We start from the raw sequence: 20,045 nt of genomic DNA, 5'->3' as shown, positions 1-20,045 counted from the left end.
CGGAACGCCATTTTAATGTCACGAAACGCAAAAGCTGGGAAACGTTCTCTGGCACAACGAAGACTCCTGTCGAAATATAACTCAGTAAAACGTCAAGTTCTTTGATGTTCTTGCCCGAACTAAACTAAGACCTCGGAAACGTCAAATGAAAATGAGCGGTGCGGCGTACGGCAAAGTTACGTTCGCATATCCCCGCTGAGAATAGCGTGACGTAACCTGTCGCGTGTCTACTTATATAATTTTAACGCTAGCGCTTGAAAACGTGACCTGACATGGGTTGCCTCAATAAAAATCTTCGTGTGCCTGCCGTTCAGATTACAACAGACTGTTACAGAGCGTAGAGGAGATCAGTCAAGATTAGCCTAGCACCGATGGAAGACCACTCAAACGAGTGTAAGCTTGGAGATAACATCTCGACGAAAGGAGTGAGTCGTACAACGAATGAAGTTCTGGACAAAGATAAATACATGGACATCGATGAATTCATGACCGTTCTACGAGACGTGGAACTGATCACTCCCTTTGGGAAGGTACAAGGGGCAAGTTATACAGATGTGCACCAGGTTGATTTTCAAGCTCTTCATGCGAAAGAGAAAGACTTTACACTCGCAGGGAGAGTCATACCCCGTACACCAACTGTATTGCAAGTTATCGAAATGGAGAGACGATTACGCGAGGTAGATACGAACAAACTAGTGCCTTACTCAAAGCAGAACAGTCGGCAGATCGTGGAGGATTCTGTGACTACAAACTATTTATTCTTACTGTTAAGTCGAAGAGCGGCTGAGTCAGATTGATGTGTTGGTGTTTCTGTAATAATCGCGAAAGTATGCGAAGTTTTCGCTGCTTTCCGTTGATTACATAACCTCGCCATATTTGAACATCAGGGCACCGCTTCGCGGAAAACGTGCAAACGTTTTGAATTGTCCAAATGTTTCTGAAAGGAAAACTTTCACTGAAATTTAATATCACCATAATGCAAAGTAAGTATTTATTTTTCTTTGGCAAGAACGAGAAGGCACGTTATAAATAACTTTGTGATTGTTGATACCCGGTGTGCCTTGAGAGCACATGATTTCTCTCTGGAAACGTTTTTCACCCACGCACCTTTAGAATCAATTTCTTCATTTAAATTCTGTCTTATATCTATTTAGTCTTTTTAAGGCGAAGAAAAGTTCATTGCTGAACAGTTGTGAATAAATAATAATGGTGTTGCTGTGTTGCGCCTGTAAAATACTAGTAGTAAGAATCGGGATTTTGCTGTATGAAAAATCCGCTATCAAATTAAACTCGATCTCAACAACTGTTTTCCTACTTCTACTTAACAACTCTCTTTATATATATTTTTTGTGACCAGTGTTACCATAAACTGAAAAATTTTTGGGAGGTTTTCATCACGCGAAATTTCACGCGTAGCATTTATGTTATGTAATAATACGAAAAAAATATCTAAAATAGGCAGAATATTTTGATTCATCCGTTGCCTAAAACTTTCTACAAACATTTTCAATTAAGTATTTGCGTTGAATGATTTTTCTTGCGATAAGCAGATGGATAATTGAATTTACAACATACAAGTCAAATTTGGAAACACCAAGGGCAGATTATCGTCACGTGTGGATGTGTTCTAATTGCACCTGAATTGAATTATATCACAGACGACATGGCAGACAAAGTTCCCTAATATGCTTTGTTTTCTCATTTTCACAAATGTTACGCTCGCTGCGGAAGTTCTTCTCTTTTTGCCCTAAAGTATTAACACTTGAAGCGATGCCGCAACGCTTGTATTAATTCTTGGACCAATGTTTTGGAACCTGTTCTAAACCGAAAAAAATTTGAAAAATTCATAAAGTTCAGGCGCACGTCACGCAAACCAAACGATCGCACGTGCGATCGTACGGCTGGATGCACGCGTGCCCTGTGATCACGGCAACGTGCTGAGAGTAAGTCTTCCCAGAGCTCCTCGCGTTTTCTCCGTTTCGTTGGAGCCTGGGGACACTAGTTAAATCATAAGTCTCGAGAATCTTGACCCAAGTATCATGATCAGGTTTTCTCGAGGCCTCCCTGTTTTCTATCTTGTAAAGAATGCGTAAATTAGCAAATGAATTCAACAACGAGCATCTCTTACGTAACAAAGCAACCATTATAAAACCTTTGTAGCACAGACTGTTGTTTCCCAACATTACAGTTAATTTACATTACAATCACGTACACGATTGTGCAATTAATTTTACAGTCGTATAGCTAAATTGATCAGTAAATGAGACCCTGACCACACTACGCCGGAGGAATTTTGAAAACGGAGCTTTATTTCGCCGGTTAGGCATACCGTCCACACTAATCCGTCACGAAAACGGAGCGTTTTCGAAAACGCTATTCAAACCGGAGGAATTTGAAAACGACGGCTCTGCGTTATAGTGAGGACGGAAAACATTTTAAAAACGGAGCTTTTCGAAAACGATCATCATCAGTCCTCATCGCGCCATCGGACTGACAAGGCCTTCACAGTCTCTCTCCAGCGCGGACGATCTTGTGCCGCCTTCCGGATTTCACTCCAGGTCAAGTGCATGGTCTTTTTCCGTTGACCTCCTCCAGGTTGTTCTAGGCCTTCCCCGTTGTCTTTTCCCTTCTGGTGTCCAGAATAGACCTTCTTTTCGAAAACGATGGCATCACGATAATAATGTGATTTTCCTCAAACACAAATCCAAAATGACCGTTTAATCTTGCGTTCATAATTATCATTGTTCTGTCACGCAAAAAAAGTCACGCTCCCGTGAAGCGGCATGCCAGCGTGAGTCAAAGGCGCCTAACTCACTCGGTCCCTTTCCTTACCATTTTAACAGGTTTAACTCTTTTATATTGTTGTGGCTTGAAAAGAGAACAGTGCTAGTGCTAGTTAAGGGTTATTAGAATTGAGCCTTTCTCAAAATCTGTTCGGAAACGTGTTGGGAGAAAAATGAGCGAACTCAAATTAAACTAAGACGGCAAAGGCAACGAAACCTTCGAAAACAAAAGGTTTAATGAAGAGAACAACCGCTTTGCGCGTGGGTTACAGATCTTGTAAATTTCGTAGCACAAGTACAATTGGAAACCGTCCACCCTACGCCGGAGAAATTAAAAAACGCAGCTTTATTTCTGCGGTTAGGGCAACGAAAACGGATCGAGCTTTTCGAAAACGCTCTTCAAACCGGAGAAATGTGAAAAACGCCGGCTGTGCGTTTTGGTGTGGACGGAACACATTTTGAAAACGGAGCTGTTCGACAATGACGAAGTCACGATAATCACGTGATTTAACCTTGTCCGAGTTTCCCTCAAACACAAATCTAAAATGACCAGTTATTGTTGCTTTTCAGGAGTCATAATCGGGGTCCCCAATTATGGCTCCTGTGCGTTTTCAAACGGCGTTTTCACTCCGAAAACGCATCAAAGTTTTTCGTCCACACTACGCTGGTGAAATTCGAAAACGCAACAATCACTGATCATGGTCATTTGGGATTTGTGTTTGAGGAAAACTTGGGCAGGGAAATCACATGAATATCGTGACGCCATCGTTTACGAACAGCTCCGTTCTCAAAATGTTTTTCGTCCTAAGGAAAACGCACAGCCGGCGTTTTCAAATTCCTCCGGTTTGAAGGGCGTTTACGAAAAGCCTCGTTATTTTATGACGGCTTATGTGAACGGTAGGCCTAAACGAGTACAAATAAAGCTGCTTGTTTTCAAATTTATCCGGCGTAATTGCTTGAGCCTTACCGGAAGTCTATAAAGTTCTCCAGGGGGAGACGGTAAGGTGTGTACGTTTGTTCATCTACGTCAGTCCTCTAGCGAGACCGTCAGCACATTGCAGTTTGGGTCTGCGGCAAAGTAAGTTGAGCTTGGAAAGGCTACACAGAACGTTACTTAAGCGTCCAAGAGAAATTAACCGAAATCATTTCTGAACTAAACTGTACTGTAAACTAAATAAACTGTAGGTTGGAAGAAAGCCGAAACAAATTGCCATAGTATAACTTAATCTTTCAGCCATAAATTTGTAAGGGTGGGGAGGAAGGTGCGGCTCGCGATTTACGAATTCTTCGAGTGTTCTTCCAACATCCCGCGTGGTTTATCAGCCTATAAACCATAAAAACTTGTGGTCTATTGCTTTTATATAATAATTCAGAAGACCCGCGAAATTTCGATGTGTTTACTGGCACAATAGCTGGTTTTCACATGACGTCACTAAAATTCAAACTACAAAACTATTGATCTTCCTGAAATTTTACTTTAATGATGTATAAGAGCAGCTGAAAACTAATATTTATACCAATTTTCGCTCCGAATGGGTTCTTGGTTTTGTGATAGACTACGCTTGAATTTCGAAACTTTTGCGTGACGCGGCATTTACATGACGGAGTCATGATGGTTAAAAAGTGACTTATTTCGGGGAATTTGGCTATCTGAACAGTTTATGTCTTAGAAAAAGTATTATTTTAATGTTTTAGAGTTTCTGGAGGAATAAATCCACACTTTTGCAGCAAAACTCAGTGACAGATGTTTCTGTTGGTTTTGCGGCGCCATGTTGGTGCCCATACGGATGGGCACCAGCATGGCGTCTCAATACAAATCGCTATAAATTTGGGTAAAAAATTTCTCCGCATATCTTGCATAAGAAAAATTGCTGTGACCAGAATTTTGGCGAGAGTCTTTGCATATTTACCTTCTTTCATTTCCCAGATTCTGGACTTTATCTATTGAACAGTTTTGATTTTTATTCTGATCTATTTTGAATGGCGTGACACTGAAAACCAGCAATAAACCATGGCTGATTGACCAATCAGAGCGCGCCCATTCATTTGATTATTATATAATGGCTCATAACCCATGATGGTTAAGCTAATAGGAACTCTCGAATTGCATTATTTAATGAGTCAGTTTTTAATCATGAAAATTAGCCGATGAGCGCGCGAGAATTTCCGCAATTATTGTGAAAATATGGACTAACTGCATGTATTCTCTGCTTCTTGTTCTTGACAATAACAGTATCGATAACAACAAGCTTTATTTGCTCGGGAAATGTTTTTACATGCACGGAAGATACTCACATTAGAAATTGATTAGCCATTACTTTATAAACTTTGACGTGTTGGCTCTTACGTTATAGATGTCAAGAAATTTGATATGAGGGCCCAACGAAAAGTTTGATTGTAGAACCAGAAAGGGCCTGGAAACGATGATAGAATATTGAGCATGTTCTAACTTTGCTCAATACTACTCATTCTCTGAGCTCATTGGCTCTTTATGTGAATGACGTCAGACGTTCATCTTCATGAATTAAAGCTTGATTAATCAGTTACCTAACTGTAAGTGCAAGTAACTTCACTGAAATGACACCCGAACTTAAAATTTACATAAAGTTACATATGCATAAAAGTCATTGGAGATCAGTCAAATTAAGATCACAGAAAAGCCATACGAAACATTGTAGCCATGTTTTCTATATTTCATAGCTACGACACTTTTTGTTTCCAAACCCTCTTTCCAGCTCATCTCCTGACAAGACTACAAAACAGTCTTCTGCACCGCGTGCAGTCCCTAGGCCCACTCATAATCCCCCACCCATCCCAGACTCTTTTCGGGTGCCATGTTTTGTCAACAAATGCGCTCTAAAATCAGAACTGTTTTGCGGTCTAGCCAGGAGATTAAACCAGTTTTTAGTGTTTCCTCTCAAACAGGTTTACTGATATTTCAACAGTTTCATTATTTATTGGACAGTCTGGTGTCAATTTCAACTAGCGTAGTAGACATCCAGCGTCTCAAACAGAGGTTCGGAGACGTCCAGTGGGGGGTCGGGTAAGGCTTTGTCAAAGCCTTCTTTACCAACCAACCAGTAGGTAGTCACCAGGCCCTGCCTCTGTCAAAAGAAAAAAACGCAGCGAAATTATGTCAACTGAAATGCAGTAAACCGCTAGCACAAGAGAATGGAAATAGATAATAAAAGTTAACATTCTAATGAAATTTTGACATTGTTTAACAACTTTTTTTTTGTTGGTGTTCCTTTGTTTGACCAATGTACAGAAAACTACAAGTTTAAATTCTTGTTAGCAGGCAGAAAAATTAACGTTTACAATTGTACTGTACGTTTGTTTCGTTTTTAAGAAGGAAGAGAAAACCAGCAGTAAGTTGTAAGATATGATGGTTGTCATAATTTATCATAGTACGTACAACTTTAGCGTGTGGAAACGGTACAATATGTTAATTGTATAGTCCTTTTAAATACCAAGCCTGACCAGCATCTATTTTCTCTTTATGAAATCAATATCAAGAGATGGATAATGAGAATATAGGTAGAGGGAACGCATGCATTCTTTAAAAGATGATTTCGCTCTGCTGATAAGGTAAAGGTGAAGGTGAAGGTGAAGGTGAAGGTGAAGGTGAAGGTGAAGGTGAAGGTGAAGGTGAAGGTGAAGGTAAAGGTAAAGGTAAAGGGTGGCCCATTCAGCGACGAGGCTGATATCCAGAGGGGCCCTGGACTAAAAATATAGACCTGCTAGACCTGCATAGGCACGCAAGAAGTCTGAAAGTCATTACCAGTTGTTTCGTACCTTAATTTGAACTTGTCCTCTTTCCTCCATGTAAAACCCTCCAACTTCGATCAACCGTAAATGTGTTTCGTTGCTCACGTGGATACGCAAAGCTGCAACAATATTTCAATAAATAAACCAAATTCACGGCATCAACGTGCACTAGCAGCTTCCCCATGTTTGTCCCCTGCAAGATCGCGTGGGTACTTTGTACAACAAAATGGAAACCATCATGGTAGCTATCGTGAATATGGCCTATTGAGAGCCACGTGGAATACCCTTATCCTACTTCTAAAGCGTTCCAAAATGGTGGATGTTTCAAATTTGCACTGGTGTCACATGAAAACTGCTCTCCTTTTTAGCCATTAAGAATCGAGTAATTTTTCTAAATGTATTATTAAAAGTAAAAGAACTAAGCGTGTTCTATACATGTATGAGTGCGTTCTTAGGATCAGTTACACGGTGAATACTTACGCAAGGAGGTGCTCTCCATTTTGGAAGCGATGTTGACAGCATGACCATAAAGACAGAAGCGAGGCATGGTCACTCCAACAACCGCTGCTACCACTGGACCTATAAAAACGAGGTAACTGAAATAAGTTTTTACGTAGTCTCTTTATTGTTCCCACAAGGCTCCCACCCTCCCCTTCCCGCTGGTCCAACCACGAAAACAGCTACACTCAGAAAGTAGCTAGTAAGTCAAGGCCTGCTAAACCGCTGATCAAGACTACCGCAACCCTTACCCGTGTTGATGCCAATGCGCAGCTGCAGCTGATGGTCGGGAAGATGACGCACGCGAAATACAACCATGTGACTGAGGAGTTCCAGAGCCATGCTCGCGATCTCACTCGTGTGTTTGATCCCGTTCAACTTGGGACAACCGCTGACAACCACGTATGCATCACCGACAGTCTCGACCTGCCAAAAATAGGGAGCCGATTTTCTTAACATACGTTAGAGGTCAACTAAGACAAGATAAGCTGCAAGCGTTGGAACAGATAAGCAGTTGGTGATAGTTGAAAGCTTACGTTTGCTGTGTGATTACACTGTAAGTGGAAAGATTGGAAACGAAAGTCATAGAGCCCAAGAATATAACCATTGCACTTTACCTTTCACGCCTTACACTTACTCAGCAAACTTACCTTGTAAACATCAAAACGACTGATAATTTCATCAAATGATACGTATAAATCGTTTAAAAAGTCCACAATCTGTAACAAAAGGAAAATGTGCAAGACATGAAATATTTCATTTTTTAATGGCAGCGTTTTCGTCTTAGAATGAAAATGTGAAAGAGACTTAATTTTCAACTTAAATTATTGATTTAAAGCTCAGCGCCAAGTTGTTTAATGCCCGATTAAGCTAACCCAGGATTAACGAGAACTTTGATTTCAGCTTCGTAACTTTTCTCTGAAGTTATCTGTTTCAATTGTTTTTCCTTTTGAATTGAATAATCTCAAACTACACAAAGCATAAGAAGTGAAAAAAACATTTTTATACAAGAAAAATTAATACATAGGTTGTTATTTAATCCTGGGTTAACGTTAACCGGCTTTAGAACAACCCGCGGACCAGTGTACCAAAGATGACATTCTTATAATAGGTACAACATTTTCTTCAGGGACAGACCAGCCCCAAGGAGTGAAGAAAATACAATGGGAACTTAAGGGTACTTTAACTTCAACCAATATTAAGTGAAGAATATTTATCAAGTTTGCGCAAAGTGCATTACAACATACCTCCAGTGGAGTACTAACTGACGCCAGCTTTGTGAATCCAACAATGTCACTAAAGAAGATGGTGACCTCTTCAAAACCCTCGGCCTGCACGGAGTTATGAGTTTTTAACTGGTCCGCTACCAAACTAAAGACAGATATACAAAGCGTTACTAAAGAGAACTTTTAACTTGCCTGTGTTGAAAGTGATTAGCTATGCTTTGGCTTTGCATTACCACGTCTTGTGATCGGTTAAAAAAGCTCGCGCGATTTTCTTAACCAATCAGAAGAAGAACCAAAACTAATCGTCACTCGCTCACACACGTTTTCCCGCGCTTCGCACCGACTACACGCACTAGTTATTTATGATTGGCCAATGATTACGTTTTACGAGTAATCCATTGAAATAGCTTACATAACCTGGTGTCAAGGCGGCGAAATCAGGAGTCAACTTTGAAATCCTTGCTGCCTGTTCAAAACGTATATCCATTTATATCATAAAGGCTTTTGTTCTTGGGCCATCGTAGTTTAACGTGGAATAAAACACAAATAGCGGTGATAAACACATTAAACTTACGCATTTTAATAACTTGACGTTTCGTATGCTACGCAACATACATTTTCAAAAGTGGAATAAAGACCGTTACAATTTTTGAAAACTATATATAAAATGTAAATAAGGGGTCTGGAAACGAGATTAAGGAACATCTGTTTCTTAACAGTAAAACAATAAAAGCTTAAGCTTATTAATAAAGTATCAGCTTCTCACTGCTGACGTTTACATTAAGAGCCGGCTTAAGTTCTTGGATGAGCAAAGTTTCTTTAGTTTTACAATGATAATCTGTTTTACCAGAAGCTAGAATATCAAAATGATCCCACTTGATGTTGTGACCTGTGGCTTTTATATTGTCGGCAATGACTGATGTGGGGTCATTCTTAGTGAGAGCCCTGAAATGTTCCGTTTTCCTATCATGAAGCCGTCGTTTTGTTTTGCCTATGTAAAAGTCACTGCAGTCCCAGCAAGCAGCTTTATAAATGACCTTAGATTTCTGTGAACGATTTAGACGGTACTTGTATTGAAAGAAAGATTTGATTCGGCGAGTGCTTTGAAAAATTATGTTAAGATTGACAAATGAACAGAAATTGTATTCACATGATTTCAGACGCTTAGAGATTTGGTCACTTTGTACACCTAAGTAAGGTAATAAGATGATAATATCTTTCTTCGGAACCGTAGGGACAGGGCTGCTTGGCTTGTTTCTGTTTCTGTTTCCATTTGTTACGACTTGCCAGATATGATCATTCTCTGAGTTTAATTTTACTTCAGTCACTCAAACCTGCTTAACTGGAACTGCCTCTTACTTTAGTTGTACATTCTACTTACGGGGGGAGTAACCGGTAGAGAATTTTCTCGGTCTTTTCTTTCTCTTCATTAAGCTGCCTGGTTCGTTCCTCTACCAGCTGTTCCAAATGATTGGCGTGTTTTTCCATCATGGTAACCATGTTCTCTATGATGTTTGACCCTCTGAGGAAAATGAATCGGGTTAAAATTAATATCAGAGCTACATCAGAACTGAGCTGATATGAATGTAGCTTATGGAAAGACTTCATGGCATTTCAAAGGTTTGTCACTCTCCCCTCGCTTTGCTTGCAGTTTTTCTTTCGCACACGTATACGTTCTTTCCAGTTGCCGGAAAAAACTGATAAGCTCTATATTTCCAATAACGAACTATACGGGGAGAATCCGCCAGAAGGTAGCACCCTTTTAAGCCTTGGGAGACTCCACCCAAAGTTAGCACCCCTTTAAGTTTGGGAAGGCCCTGCCCAAAATTTGTACCCTTTAACGGCTAGGAAACATAAAGAAATGAGGTATCTCACGAGTTGGAGTATAGAAAAGAAAAAGAAAAAGTGTCACTTAGACTTAGAAAGAGACCTTTCAAAATATCACGAACAGACGTTCTCTAAAGGCTAATTTTCCAAGGATTTGAGGGGTTAGTCGGTCCAAAGACATAGAGAAGAGATGCAGTTTGTCAAGTGTGGGAGTGTGGAAGAGTATCATCTTTTCTTGGAGGGATTTGAAAGTGTCGCTCTTTCGGTCAAAAAGGGCATAAAGACGGGTAGATTTTGACTTCTGGACAGGAATTCCCTGTGTAAAACTTTGTTAAGAACTCCCATCCCCGTCTCGACGCTCCCCTGTACCTGCCACTTATTTTCTTCAGTCGCTCCACAATGCGGTAAAAATGCGGTCTTTCCTCAGGGTCGTCATCCCAGCAATCCACCATCAGTTCTATGTATTCTGGTTTCATTTCCATGGACGGTATGTTAGGACGGAATGGCGGATCTTCGTGCGCTACAACACGATGAATGATCACTATGCAAAATATAATCCAGAGATACAACACATGAGAACTGAAAAAAAAAGGGTGTTTGTTCTTTCCTAATCTGATCTTGCAGAGGAAAGTTAAGACTTACACTGATAGGTTTAAATCGCTTACAAAGCCGTTGCACTATTCCTCACTTCTTGTTTGGAGGCGTCCTCACACAGCCAGTCCTTTATTAGAAGCGCGGAAGTTGAATGCATATTGAAAATTTACGTTGACTCATTTCGGCATTTGGCGTACTCGCGTGACAAAGGAGCTATGGCTTTTATTCTTATTAATTAAATTTGTATTTTGTCTTCAGTTTAATCCATCTTTTTCCCTAGGTAAAGCACTAGTGCATTCGATAAAAAATTACTTGTGCTTAAGTCAGGTGACCAACCTTTCGGTTGCAACAGGCTACCACTGAAGGGTTCCGACCGAGTGGCCATTTCTTGCAGTACTATTCCATAGCTGTACACATCCGCTTTTTGAGAAAATCCCTCTCGCTCGATCTTGCTGATATTGATGTGCTCTGGTGCAGTCCATAAGAGATCTGAAAAATTGAATCGAAATGAATGCGTCATTAGAGAACCAACCGTGAATAAATAGTAGGCAGCTTGCTAGTCGCCCGGCGATCGGGTTGGCGCTTATCTCCGGTTTCTGTTCTGTATGAGGTGACTAGGAGTATTTCACTTTCGTTTCGCTGGTGCGAGTTAGTGCCAGCCTATCTCGTAGAGGCCGTCTCGTCAGGCATCAACGAGCCTGCACTAGAGGAGGGAAGCCTTGTTAAAAAATCTTCGCTCGCGAAGAAACGCCATGAACCCACTTACACAATGTCTCCGGCTCGAACCCGTAGACCGCTCAATCCTGAGTCGAGCGGGTTAATCATCAGAGCGCCGCGCCTCACGTTGATAAAATAATAAACATGTTATAATATTAATAAACATAACGACCTGGTGAACAGACTCTAAACGTACCAGCATACATCTTGTTCGGATGCTTCTTGGTGTTCTCCTGTCCGGCCTTGAATTCGTGTAAACCCCAGTCAGTGATCTTGACGACCCAGTGACTGTCAATCACACATCGAGTGGAGGTCAGGTTGCCATGGAATTTAACAGCAGCGTTATGGAGATATTTCATTCCCTGAAAGACGGTTACAATAAGAGGCGGGTTTACATAAGAGAATATCTCCAGGTTATTGCCGGGTGTGACAAGTGAAGCCACCAAAACAAGTGCGCTGTAAAGTTTGATTGGCTACAATGTTCTTGAACCTGGAAATAGATCGCCTTGTTTGCTTCATCCCAGAAAATAGCACTATTATACGGATATGATTTTTAAGGTAATAAAAAAAAACTAGCTTGCTATTTGATTGGCTGAAAGAGGTACAAAAGCGAAAGAGTTTTAGAAAACGTCAGAAACATTTTGAAGTTAATCAAATCCTTTATTAGTTGTCGTCTATTGCTGTCTATTGCCGCGCAGGTCAGCTGGAACTAGTCGAATACTGTGCAATACACTTTTGGAATGTACGTGTACTACATTTCTATTTGTGCATTCAGTTGTCTTAATTTAAGGGAGTTTCTGGAACTGGAATTTGAATTCAACGCAGTTGAAATGCACCGTCTCAACAAGAAAATTTTGATGCACGCAGAGAATATCATGGCCTAAAGCCATACATCTTTCATGGCACTTCTGAAGGGAGACGAACAGAATTAAAATAAGTTTTCTTCTCTTATAATAGTAAGGCCCGTCTAAGGACAAATAAAAGCCATGTTACCGCCGCTATATCAATCGCCATAGACAATTTGAAACCATAATCAATCTTGTACTCGTCGTTGGCCAAAACGTCCTAAGGGAAGAAAGAAGACGAAAGATAGTAAGACATTACACAGATGACAGAGATTGCCGAAAGTGATCAAGTGTACTTGTATCAAAAAAACTGCTCCTAAGTTTTGTAACAGCTAAGAACATATGTACGCTGATATTCAATCCCTTAGGAATGAAACTACCGTGTGGCACAAAATGTTTGCGATTTTTGCAGTTTTTCACGATACCCCAAAAAAGTTCCCGTAAAAATTTTTTCCCAGAAAAATTTACTCTACTGGCGAAATAATTGTTACACACCTCACATGTAGAATCTTGTTGATGCCATTTATTTAAAACGTCTCTCAAAATAAAACGATGAAATTGCCCATGGTACACTATGTGTAGGTAAGGCTGCAGTTTACAGGAAAGGATCGTCTGAAGGTACTAGCAGGCGTAATTGTAAAAGAGTGACTGATTGCCATGTAGCGGTGTAGTAGAAGAGACCGAAAATGTTGTATTTCAAAGAAACGGGACTTTCTGAAAATCGCAAAACTTAGTTCCCGCGGGATACAAAAAATTCGCCGATCCGCAACATTAAACTCCCGCAAAAATTTCGTGCCACACGGTAACATCAATCTTTCCCTCCCTTAGCGCGAAAGAAACAATGAAAGCGTTGGACCCATCAGAATTGACCATATTCGTATTCTCAGTATTGGACTGGAACTAGCTTGCAAGTGAGGCTAATGCCGGGAGTCTTTTCAAATGCAACTGACATTAATCTCTTTCTAATGATATTTCCCCACATGAACCTCCAACCTTCATTTCAATACTGAGAATACGAAAATGGCTTATTCTTAGCAACAGAAGTAAAGAGCCAACCAGAACTAAGCGCGGAGAAAGCAATGTGCCATCCAGGTTTGGCTTACGACGCCAGTTTTCCCTCGCTTAGCGGTGGTTGTATGTTTTACTTTGAGTCTAAATTTCATTGATATTTTTGCTTTCACTTCATTTGGATCTTTGATCGACCAAAAAACAACTTGCTACCGTTTAGGTAAGAATTGAAATACCTGTAAGCTCCCCTTCTTGCAGTACGACCAAACCATCAAAATGTTGGGCGACTCGATGCATGCTCCGATGAACGGATTCAGGTTTTCGTGGCTAATGTCTCGCACCTTTAGCATAAAGAGACATGTAAATTAACAGAATAATCCTGACCTATTTCGCACACTGATTGGTCAAATACTATTTACCGAAAAATTTGTTAGCAGGTAGATCACTGATCAGACGGGTGAAAAAGGCTTCATTCCACAAAACGGTGATTTGCTGACTTTGTTCTTAAAGTGGCTATGCAATGAAATTTTTGTCCCTTTTTTTATTCTAAAAAAATGAAGTTTATGTTGCACTGATTCATAATTTTCCAATTTAAGCTCTGGTCCGGCGCGTATAACATTTAAATCTCTCAAAAGTTACTAAAAAATTCAAGTGAAGTTTCACGGGGCCTGGAACTAGTGACGTCCTAAGGTGTGTAACTTTCGATCGCGTCACTTTGCGTCAGAGTATTTTCTACAAGGTTGTCACTCGCTGAACTGTTTATTTGGCGATTTTGTTCAATGGAAAATGTTCTCAGATCGTGAATCATGCAGTAATTCATCATCTTCGTCTGATGTTTGAGTCCCTGCAGTCAGTGGGAGAAGGGGAGGGCTCTTTTATGTTTATTTTATGTTTATTTTAAATTAATGCTTATTAAAATAATAATAATACATAATAATAATACATAATATTTTAAGAGGAAGCCTCCAATCACCATAAGGTGGTTTTCAGGAGGGTCCTCTGAGAAAATTACCTGTTTGAGCTGAATAAGAACTTCTCTGGTCAAATGCACGCTTTTCTTGTTCAAGCGTTTGATTGCTACAGTTCGACCCTAACACAAATAAAAATCAAAGCAAATCGTGCAATGCAAAAGATAAAAAAACTTTCAAGTCCCTCACCATCGAATAAAACACTTTTGTTGATCTCGTTTAAAACAAAACTCATTCAAAGTACTCTCATCCTTTATTCATGACTGTTAAGCCGTCATTCGCAAAACGTGTAATTTTTCCTTTTTTTCTAGATGGAGATAAAAAAAAAACCGCTGCCTTTTGAGTTTACCTAACCGTAGCTTTTCTCTTGACCTTTTCCGTGACGTTATTGCTTCCCTGATTAGATTTCTAACAGCCCGTTTTTGATCAAATACGGATTATGAAAGCTCTCTTTGACCCTCTGTGATTATATTGATCACGTAACAGATATCTGAGGAGGTTTTCATCACTAAGGAGTCCAGGCCATAGCCGTTTCGAGTTCCCAAGTAGGATTATCGATAAAGACATGATAACGGGTTCGATCCCGCGGGCTTTGTTATCAATACGATTAATCATAACGAGTAAAGCTTCTCTTTAATTCGTCGATAGAGAAGCAAAAAAAGATTGAGAGCAGGATGCGAGATGCGGGATGCGGGATGAGAGAAAAAAAAAAACATGAAGGGAAATGTGGGATTAAAATATTTCGGTGGAAGCGAGAAAATAGTGGCGGGATGTGGGATTGGATTGGCATGCGAAAAGTGCAGGCATACAGAACGATCGGGGAAAACAGTGTGCATCTTGCACCTCGATCAGCAAACTAGCAGAAGAAGGAAAGAGAAATGGCTCGTATTTTCCACTTTCCAACTCCTGGTAAGAGTTATGTCTTACTTGGTAGTTGCCAATGGTGGTGAATATTTGTTCGGTGGTTGCTGCACACTGTGAGTTGGAGGTCCCTGATGGTTGCTCGTCTTGACTCAGTGGACTGGAGAAAGTATTTGCTTTGATTGAGTCTATGCTCAAGCCATGAATGCCTCCAGTATGCTGTAAGACACAGAGTGTTTGCGTGGAATAAAACACAGTATTACTGAACATTTTTCCTCCTACGAAGGACGATAATTTGCGAGAAATAATCTTGCGATCTGATAGGATTTGGATGGTCATTTTTATTCCGCGATTCCCTGGCACAGAATAAACGTTACCAGCGAAATATCGTAGTCAAAAAACGAAAGAACCTAATAGAGTATTGACAATTATATAATATGTCGAATTATCCTCGCATTTTCATTAGTTCTTACCCATGATCAATTGGACAACAGACGTTATTAACGTTTTAGTTTGTCTCCCTTTGTCGTAACTTTCTCGAGAATGAATATAAAAATAAGCGTTAAATTCGACGGAGAAAATTTTAAAAAAATAGTCGTCGTGGTCAGATTCTCCAGAGAACGCAGAATTTGGTGCCCCCCTCCCCCAACCCCCCCACCAAGCAGGGAATTATGGTGTTTGTGTTCATCAAAACAAATATCTAGTCCAAGATGAATCACGAAACATTTTGGCAACAAAAACAGATTAAATTTTAGCGGATTGCGTAGTAAAATGGCGGCCTGTTAAATTGGCCAATCACAGCGCGCATAGTAACTGAGAGATATAATAGTGTAGCTTACATAACGACAATGTAACTACACAAAGTAACAGATATGGAACTTTACTGCAATTTGACGAGCTGATAATGGTGCCCTCTTCTCTCTCTTGAAAATCGGAAGTCCCTGTTGCGATTGAACTTCTGGTTCCGTTCCGCTAGGGTCCTGAATGTGCAGATCTTCATAACGAAGCTTCCAAGACTCGTTCTGTGCCAAGTCTGTCTCATACCGGAGTTTCCTGCAAATAAACAAGTAAGACATACCCATTCGTCAAGGAGAAAATTTTGCAAAATATCGTGATTTGTCAGTGTCTCACAGATTACTTATTTACCCGGCCCAGCCTTCCGTTTCGGCAAATAATTGATCTTCTCGCCATTGACAAATTACTATACTTTGCTCAGCCTCGTCCAACAATTGTTAAAATATTATGGATAGCTAAAAGACATTTAGAAGAACCGTGACTTGCAGAAATTTGAAAAAATTCACCCCGACTGAAAAATTGTTTCAAACGTAAACATTGAGAGCCAAAAAGGTACATCATCCAAAAAAAATGCCGTGATATAAGGAAATTATTTACCTGATGATGAGGAAAAACATAAATGCTAACACAAACACACCAGCGGTAGATGCTCCTATCACGACCTTGACCAAGTGTATAGTGGCTAGAATCAAATTTAAAACAAGAGCAAAGTAAGGTCAATTCTGCGATAGTGGTTTATAAATTCATTGCACCTGCATGTGACTTTTCTCGGTTTTCATTAAGCATGAAGCGACTAGGAGTCCCTCCCCTCTCCCCTGGATAAGATACTGGTCCATCGTAGGGCTACCCCCTGCATTAAATTCACTGCTACCATAACCTCGACCCACAATTTAGAATCCACCGAGCATCCAGCAACGCTTGACGTCAGAAGTTTATAATGCTTACATTATAGACTTGTGTTGGTATACATATTACTGTAGCACAACATCAGTTTCAGTATAGACTGGGTAATTTCGCACTAAGAGTATCCGCTTTTGCAATATCGACAGAGAGGTATTGTTAAATGAATACTTACCTTGTCTGTCTTGTTCTATACACAGCTCATTCTCCCATCCACACTTTGGTTTGTCAAGAGGTGGGTTTGTACGACCTCCAGCCCAAATTACTCTCACATCTGTTAAGCAAAGATTACAAATTATTTGTTTTCTTTCTTGATTAACATCGTTAATTACGTGAATAAGTAGAGCTGCACTTACTTTGAATTCAATCAGGCTCGCTGGAAAAACGTTAAGTCAAAGATTCATGGCCCCGTCTATACTACGCTGGAGAAATTTGAAATCGCAACTCTACGGTTATGACAACAACAACAACAACAACTTTTATTTCATCCCCAGAGTTAAAAGTAGTTTATTATAATAGCATAAATTAAAAAAAAAAATGATAGGGGTGCTCGCTACCTACCGTCCACACTAATCGGTTACGAAAACGGGCTTTTTAGTGGAAAACGCTCTTCAAACCCGAGAAATTTGAAAACGCCGGGTTTAGGTTTTAGTGTGGACGGAAAAATTTTGAAAACGAAGCTTTTGAAAACCATGAATTTGCGATAATCATGTGATTTCCTGGCCTGAGTATTTCTCAAAATCAAATCCAAAGTGACTGGTGATTGTTGCGGTTTCAAATTTCTTCTGCGCAGTGTCAGGACGGTAAAAGTGCGATAATGCGTTTTCGGAGTGAAAACGCCGTTGGCAAAATTTCTTCGACGAAAGAGTGGACAAAGCCTAAGACTGAACAGCAATAACAATGTTGCTTTTCATCTAAGAAATGACCTCTTAAATTGAAGCCACCCGTGGAGTGATTGTAATCAGCGATGTTCTGAAAACTTCCGTTCACGTAATATTTGAGAGAATAATCGGGATCGCGATCCCCTGATTCGTCGATTCGCACTGCTCCTGAGGCACCTAAAAAAAGTAAAACAGCAAAAGGTTAAAAAGCCTTCATCGAAGCAAGGGTCTACTAGCACGGGAGCTTACCAGGTTTCAGTAATAAGAATCAACTTTGCGAATGTCTACTCCCTCCGAGTTGAATGCTAGTCCATCTCAGTCCTCTTCCCCTCTCTAACTTTACCTGGGTGGAGCTGGAAAGATGCCTGTATTGCCCGTGAATACAACGCGGTACTGACGACAGACCAGGCTCGAACCCGGACAACTCAATCTGGAGCCCTAACTATGAAGCCAATGCGTCTACCGCTATTTATTCATTTTCGCTTTTCAAAAACCCACAATGATCCGCATTGTCATGTGGCTCAAACTTATATCTTGCCTGTCATTTGATCGGCAAAAAGAACAAAAAGACAATGTATTAAAAAAGATCGTAAAGACACCATCGTCTGCATAATACTGCCACGGTATAAACCTATTTTTTGTACTACACTTTTTTTGTGTCACAGGAGCACGTACCTTCAAACTCTTTGTTGAGCATCCTGTGCACTATAGCTCGTCCATCTTTCTTGTCTCCTCCGGCTGCTAAAGTTTCATTCAGTGCAATGGCATACAAGTAAATGGCATCATATATGGCTCCAGCGTACACTTCAACCTTGAAAACATGATAACCATGGAAACGATTTAAAGCTTTTAAGGACAAATTAAAAGATCATAGAAACAAAAGAGACCTTTTAGCTTCTTGATCTCATATTAGCTCTTATTGGAACGGTTCTGGGACAAAACGAACTCGTGAGACAATCTCAGGTAACGCAGAGTGCAATGTACTGAGCACTGACGCATGGCAGTCAAATAAGTCGCCACCCCTGGTCACGCCCAGTCTGTACTGGCTTGTTAGTCAGTTTGGGCTTTTCCCCTTGCAGGATATGAACAGAAATAACCTTGATTATGGCATACCCTTTGCAGTATGTGTGTGCGCATGCGTGTTTTTCATTCAACGTCGCAAAAATGTAAGTTACAATCACACGAGTCTTTCAAGATAAGTTACCTTGATGATCTCTTGATAATAATCATTAGTCAAGACAGCTTTCAAGTTTACTGTGGTGTCGTTCATGCTACCCGGCTGCTTGCCCTACTCTCCCCTTCGCTAGATTTTCACTTATGTGGGGGATTGAGGAGAGGGAAATGGTAAGTGCTATTCCTCTTGGTTGTCCCGGTTTATCGGCAAATGCCATTCCATTTTTCCTTGGTTTGTCCTACTGGTCTCTGACCGGCCGGTCTGGCATAGCGGACTTAATCCTCTATATATTTAATTGATGATTTCTTCCTGCTGGTTGTCCGCCCTATCTACCGTCTCCCCTCTCCCCATCTGAAATTACCTGTTCTTGGTCATCTAACTGAATGTGGAAAGGGTAGTCATTCATCTTCTGTCTCACATTCTTCGTGAACAATCTCCAAAGATCCGTGGTTGGTTCTCTCACGTGTATGCTCAAGATCCCTCTGAACGCCAGGGCGGCCTCCGCATCTCTGCCGTCATTCCCCATAAAGGTGTTGTTACCAATGGCAGCGGATGGCAATAGGTTGACAGTAAGGAAGGCATAATCCCCATTGAGCATGCCCAGATCGTGAGCGAAGAGCATCAAAGCGCGCATGTCACCGCCGTAACACAGCATTATAAAGACTGTAGTATAAAATTAACGGAAACAACAACGAAAAAAAAGTAAAGAAATGAAAATTTAAAAAGCAGTCTGTGAGGAAAATGGCATCTATAAAACCTGCTCCACTCTTTCTTTCGCGTGTTTTCTACGCTCTTTTTGCGGAGAAAAAGCTTGCTCGTAGTGAGGACGTTTTTATTCGATTTTGATTCAGCTCATGACAGAATTCAATGCTTTGCTTTCATTGTAGCAAGAACATGGAAAGTATGGGGAAGAGTGAAAAATACGCTATAAAACCAGGAAGCTTTCCTTTTGTCCACTTAGTTGGCCTGTAGGGTCCTTCAAAGAGGTATCTAAATCAGCTTGATTTTGCCTGATAAAATTTTGTCAAAATCGTCATATTCATTTTCACGTCGAAGGTCGTTCAAGAAAAGTAACTGAAGTAATTGACGTCATTTTAAAGCATTGAGGCGCTGCCCAGTTTGATTTTCCGAGTAAATACCAGCTACTAGCAAAAAGTATTAATTCGTTCAATATTTCAAAAATCGATTTCTGACAAAAAT

At 40.4% G+C, this 20,045-nt stretch overlaps 1 protein-coding gene across 1 annotated transcript; it reads right to left on the bottom strand.

Annotated features, from left to right (window-relative positions):
* Nucleotides 1–5,719: 5,719 nt before the first annotated feature.
* Nucleotides 5,720–19,527, bottom strand: LOC110056108 (atrial natriuretic peptide receptor 1-like). The gene is made up of 20 exons (XM_089279197.1): nucleotides 19,207–19,527; nucleotides 18,347–18,482; nucleotides 17,717–17,848; nucleotides 16,966–17,064; nucleotides 16,488–16,572; nucleotides 15,980–16,148; nucleotides 15,162–15,314; nucleotides 14,279–14,356; nucleotides 13,503–13,607; nucleotides 12,407–12,478; nucleotides 11,610–11,775; nucleotides 11,033–11,185; nucleotides 10,472–10,643; nucleotides 9,657–9,797; nucleotides 8,297–8,420; nucleotides 7,700–7,768; nucleotides 7,301–7,475; nucleotides 7,032–7,130; nucleotides 6,579–6,670; nucleotides 5,720–5,887 (listed from the first exon to the last, which is right to left on the bottom strand). The coding sequence occupies exons 1-20, from the start codon at nucleotides 19,498–19,500 to the stop codon at nucleotides 5,762–5,764; spliced, it is 2,640 nt and encodes an 879-aa protein (XP_089135323.1). The 5' UTR covers nucleotides 19,501–19,527; the 3' UTR covers nucleotides 5,720–5,761.
* Between the last annotated feature and the right edge of the window lie 518 nt (nucleotides 19,528–20,045).

This window comes from Orbicella faveolata, unplaced genomic scaffold, assembly GCF_042242905.1.
Source record: "Orbicella faveolata isolate gen_17 unplaced genomic scaffold, um_ofav_v1 contig_12, whole genome shotgun sequence".
Lineage (NCBI taxonomy): Eukaryota > Metazoa > Cnidaria > Anthozoa > Scleractinia > Merulinidae > Orbicella > Orbicella faveolata.
The sequence above is the reverse complement of the archived record's forward strand: the minus strand, read 5'-3'. Positions and strand labels throughout refer to the sequence as shown.

Bases quoted from the DNA above. Each gene is read 5' to 3' on its own strand.
- LOC110056108 (XM_089279197.1), bottom strand. From the start codon at position 19,500: ATGCTGTGTTACGGCGGTGACATGCGCGCTTTGATGCTCTTCGCTCAC. The intron at 9,798-10,471 runs GTACAGGGGAGC...CATTTTCCTCAG, and splicing joins CTGAAGAAAATAAGTGGCAG to AGGGTCAAACATCATAGAGA. The intron at 6,671-7,031 runs GTAAGTATTCAC...ATATTGTTGCAG, and splicing joins AATGGAGAGCACCTCCTTGC to CTTTGCGTATCCACGTGAGC.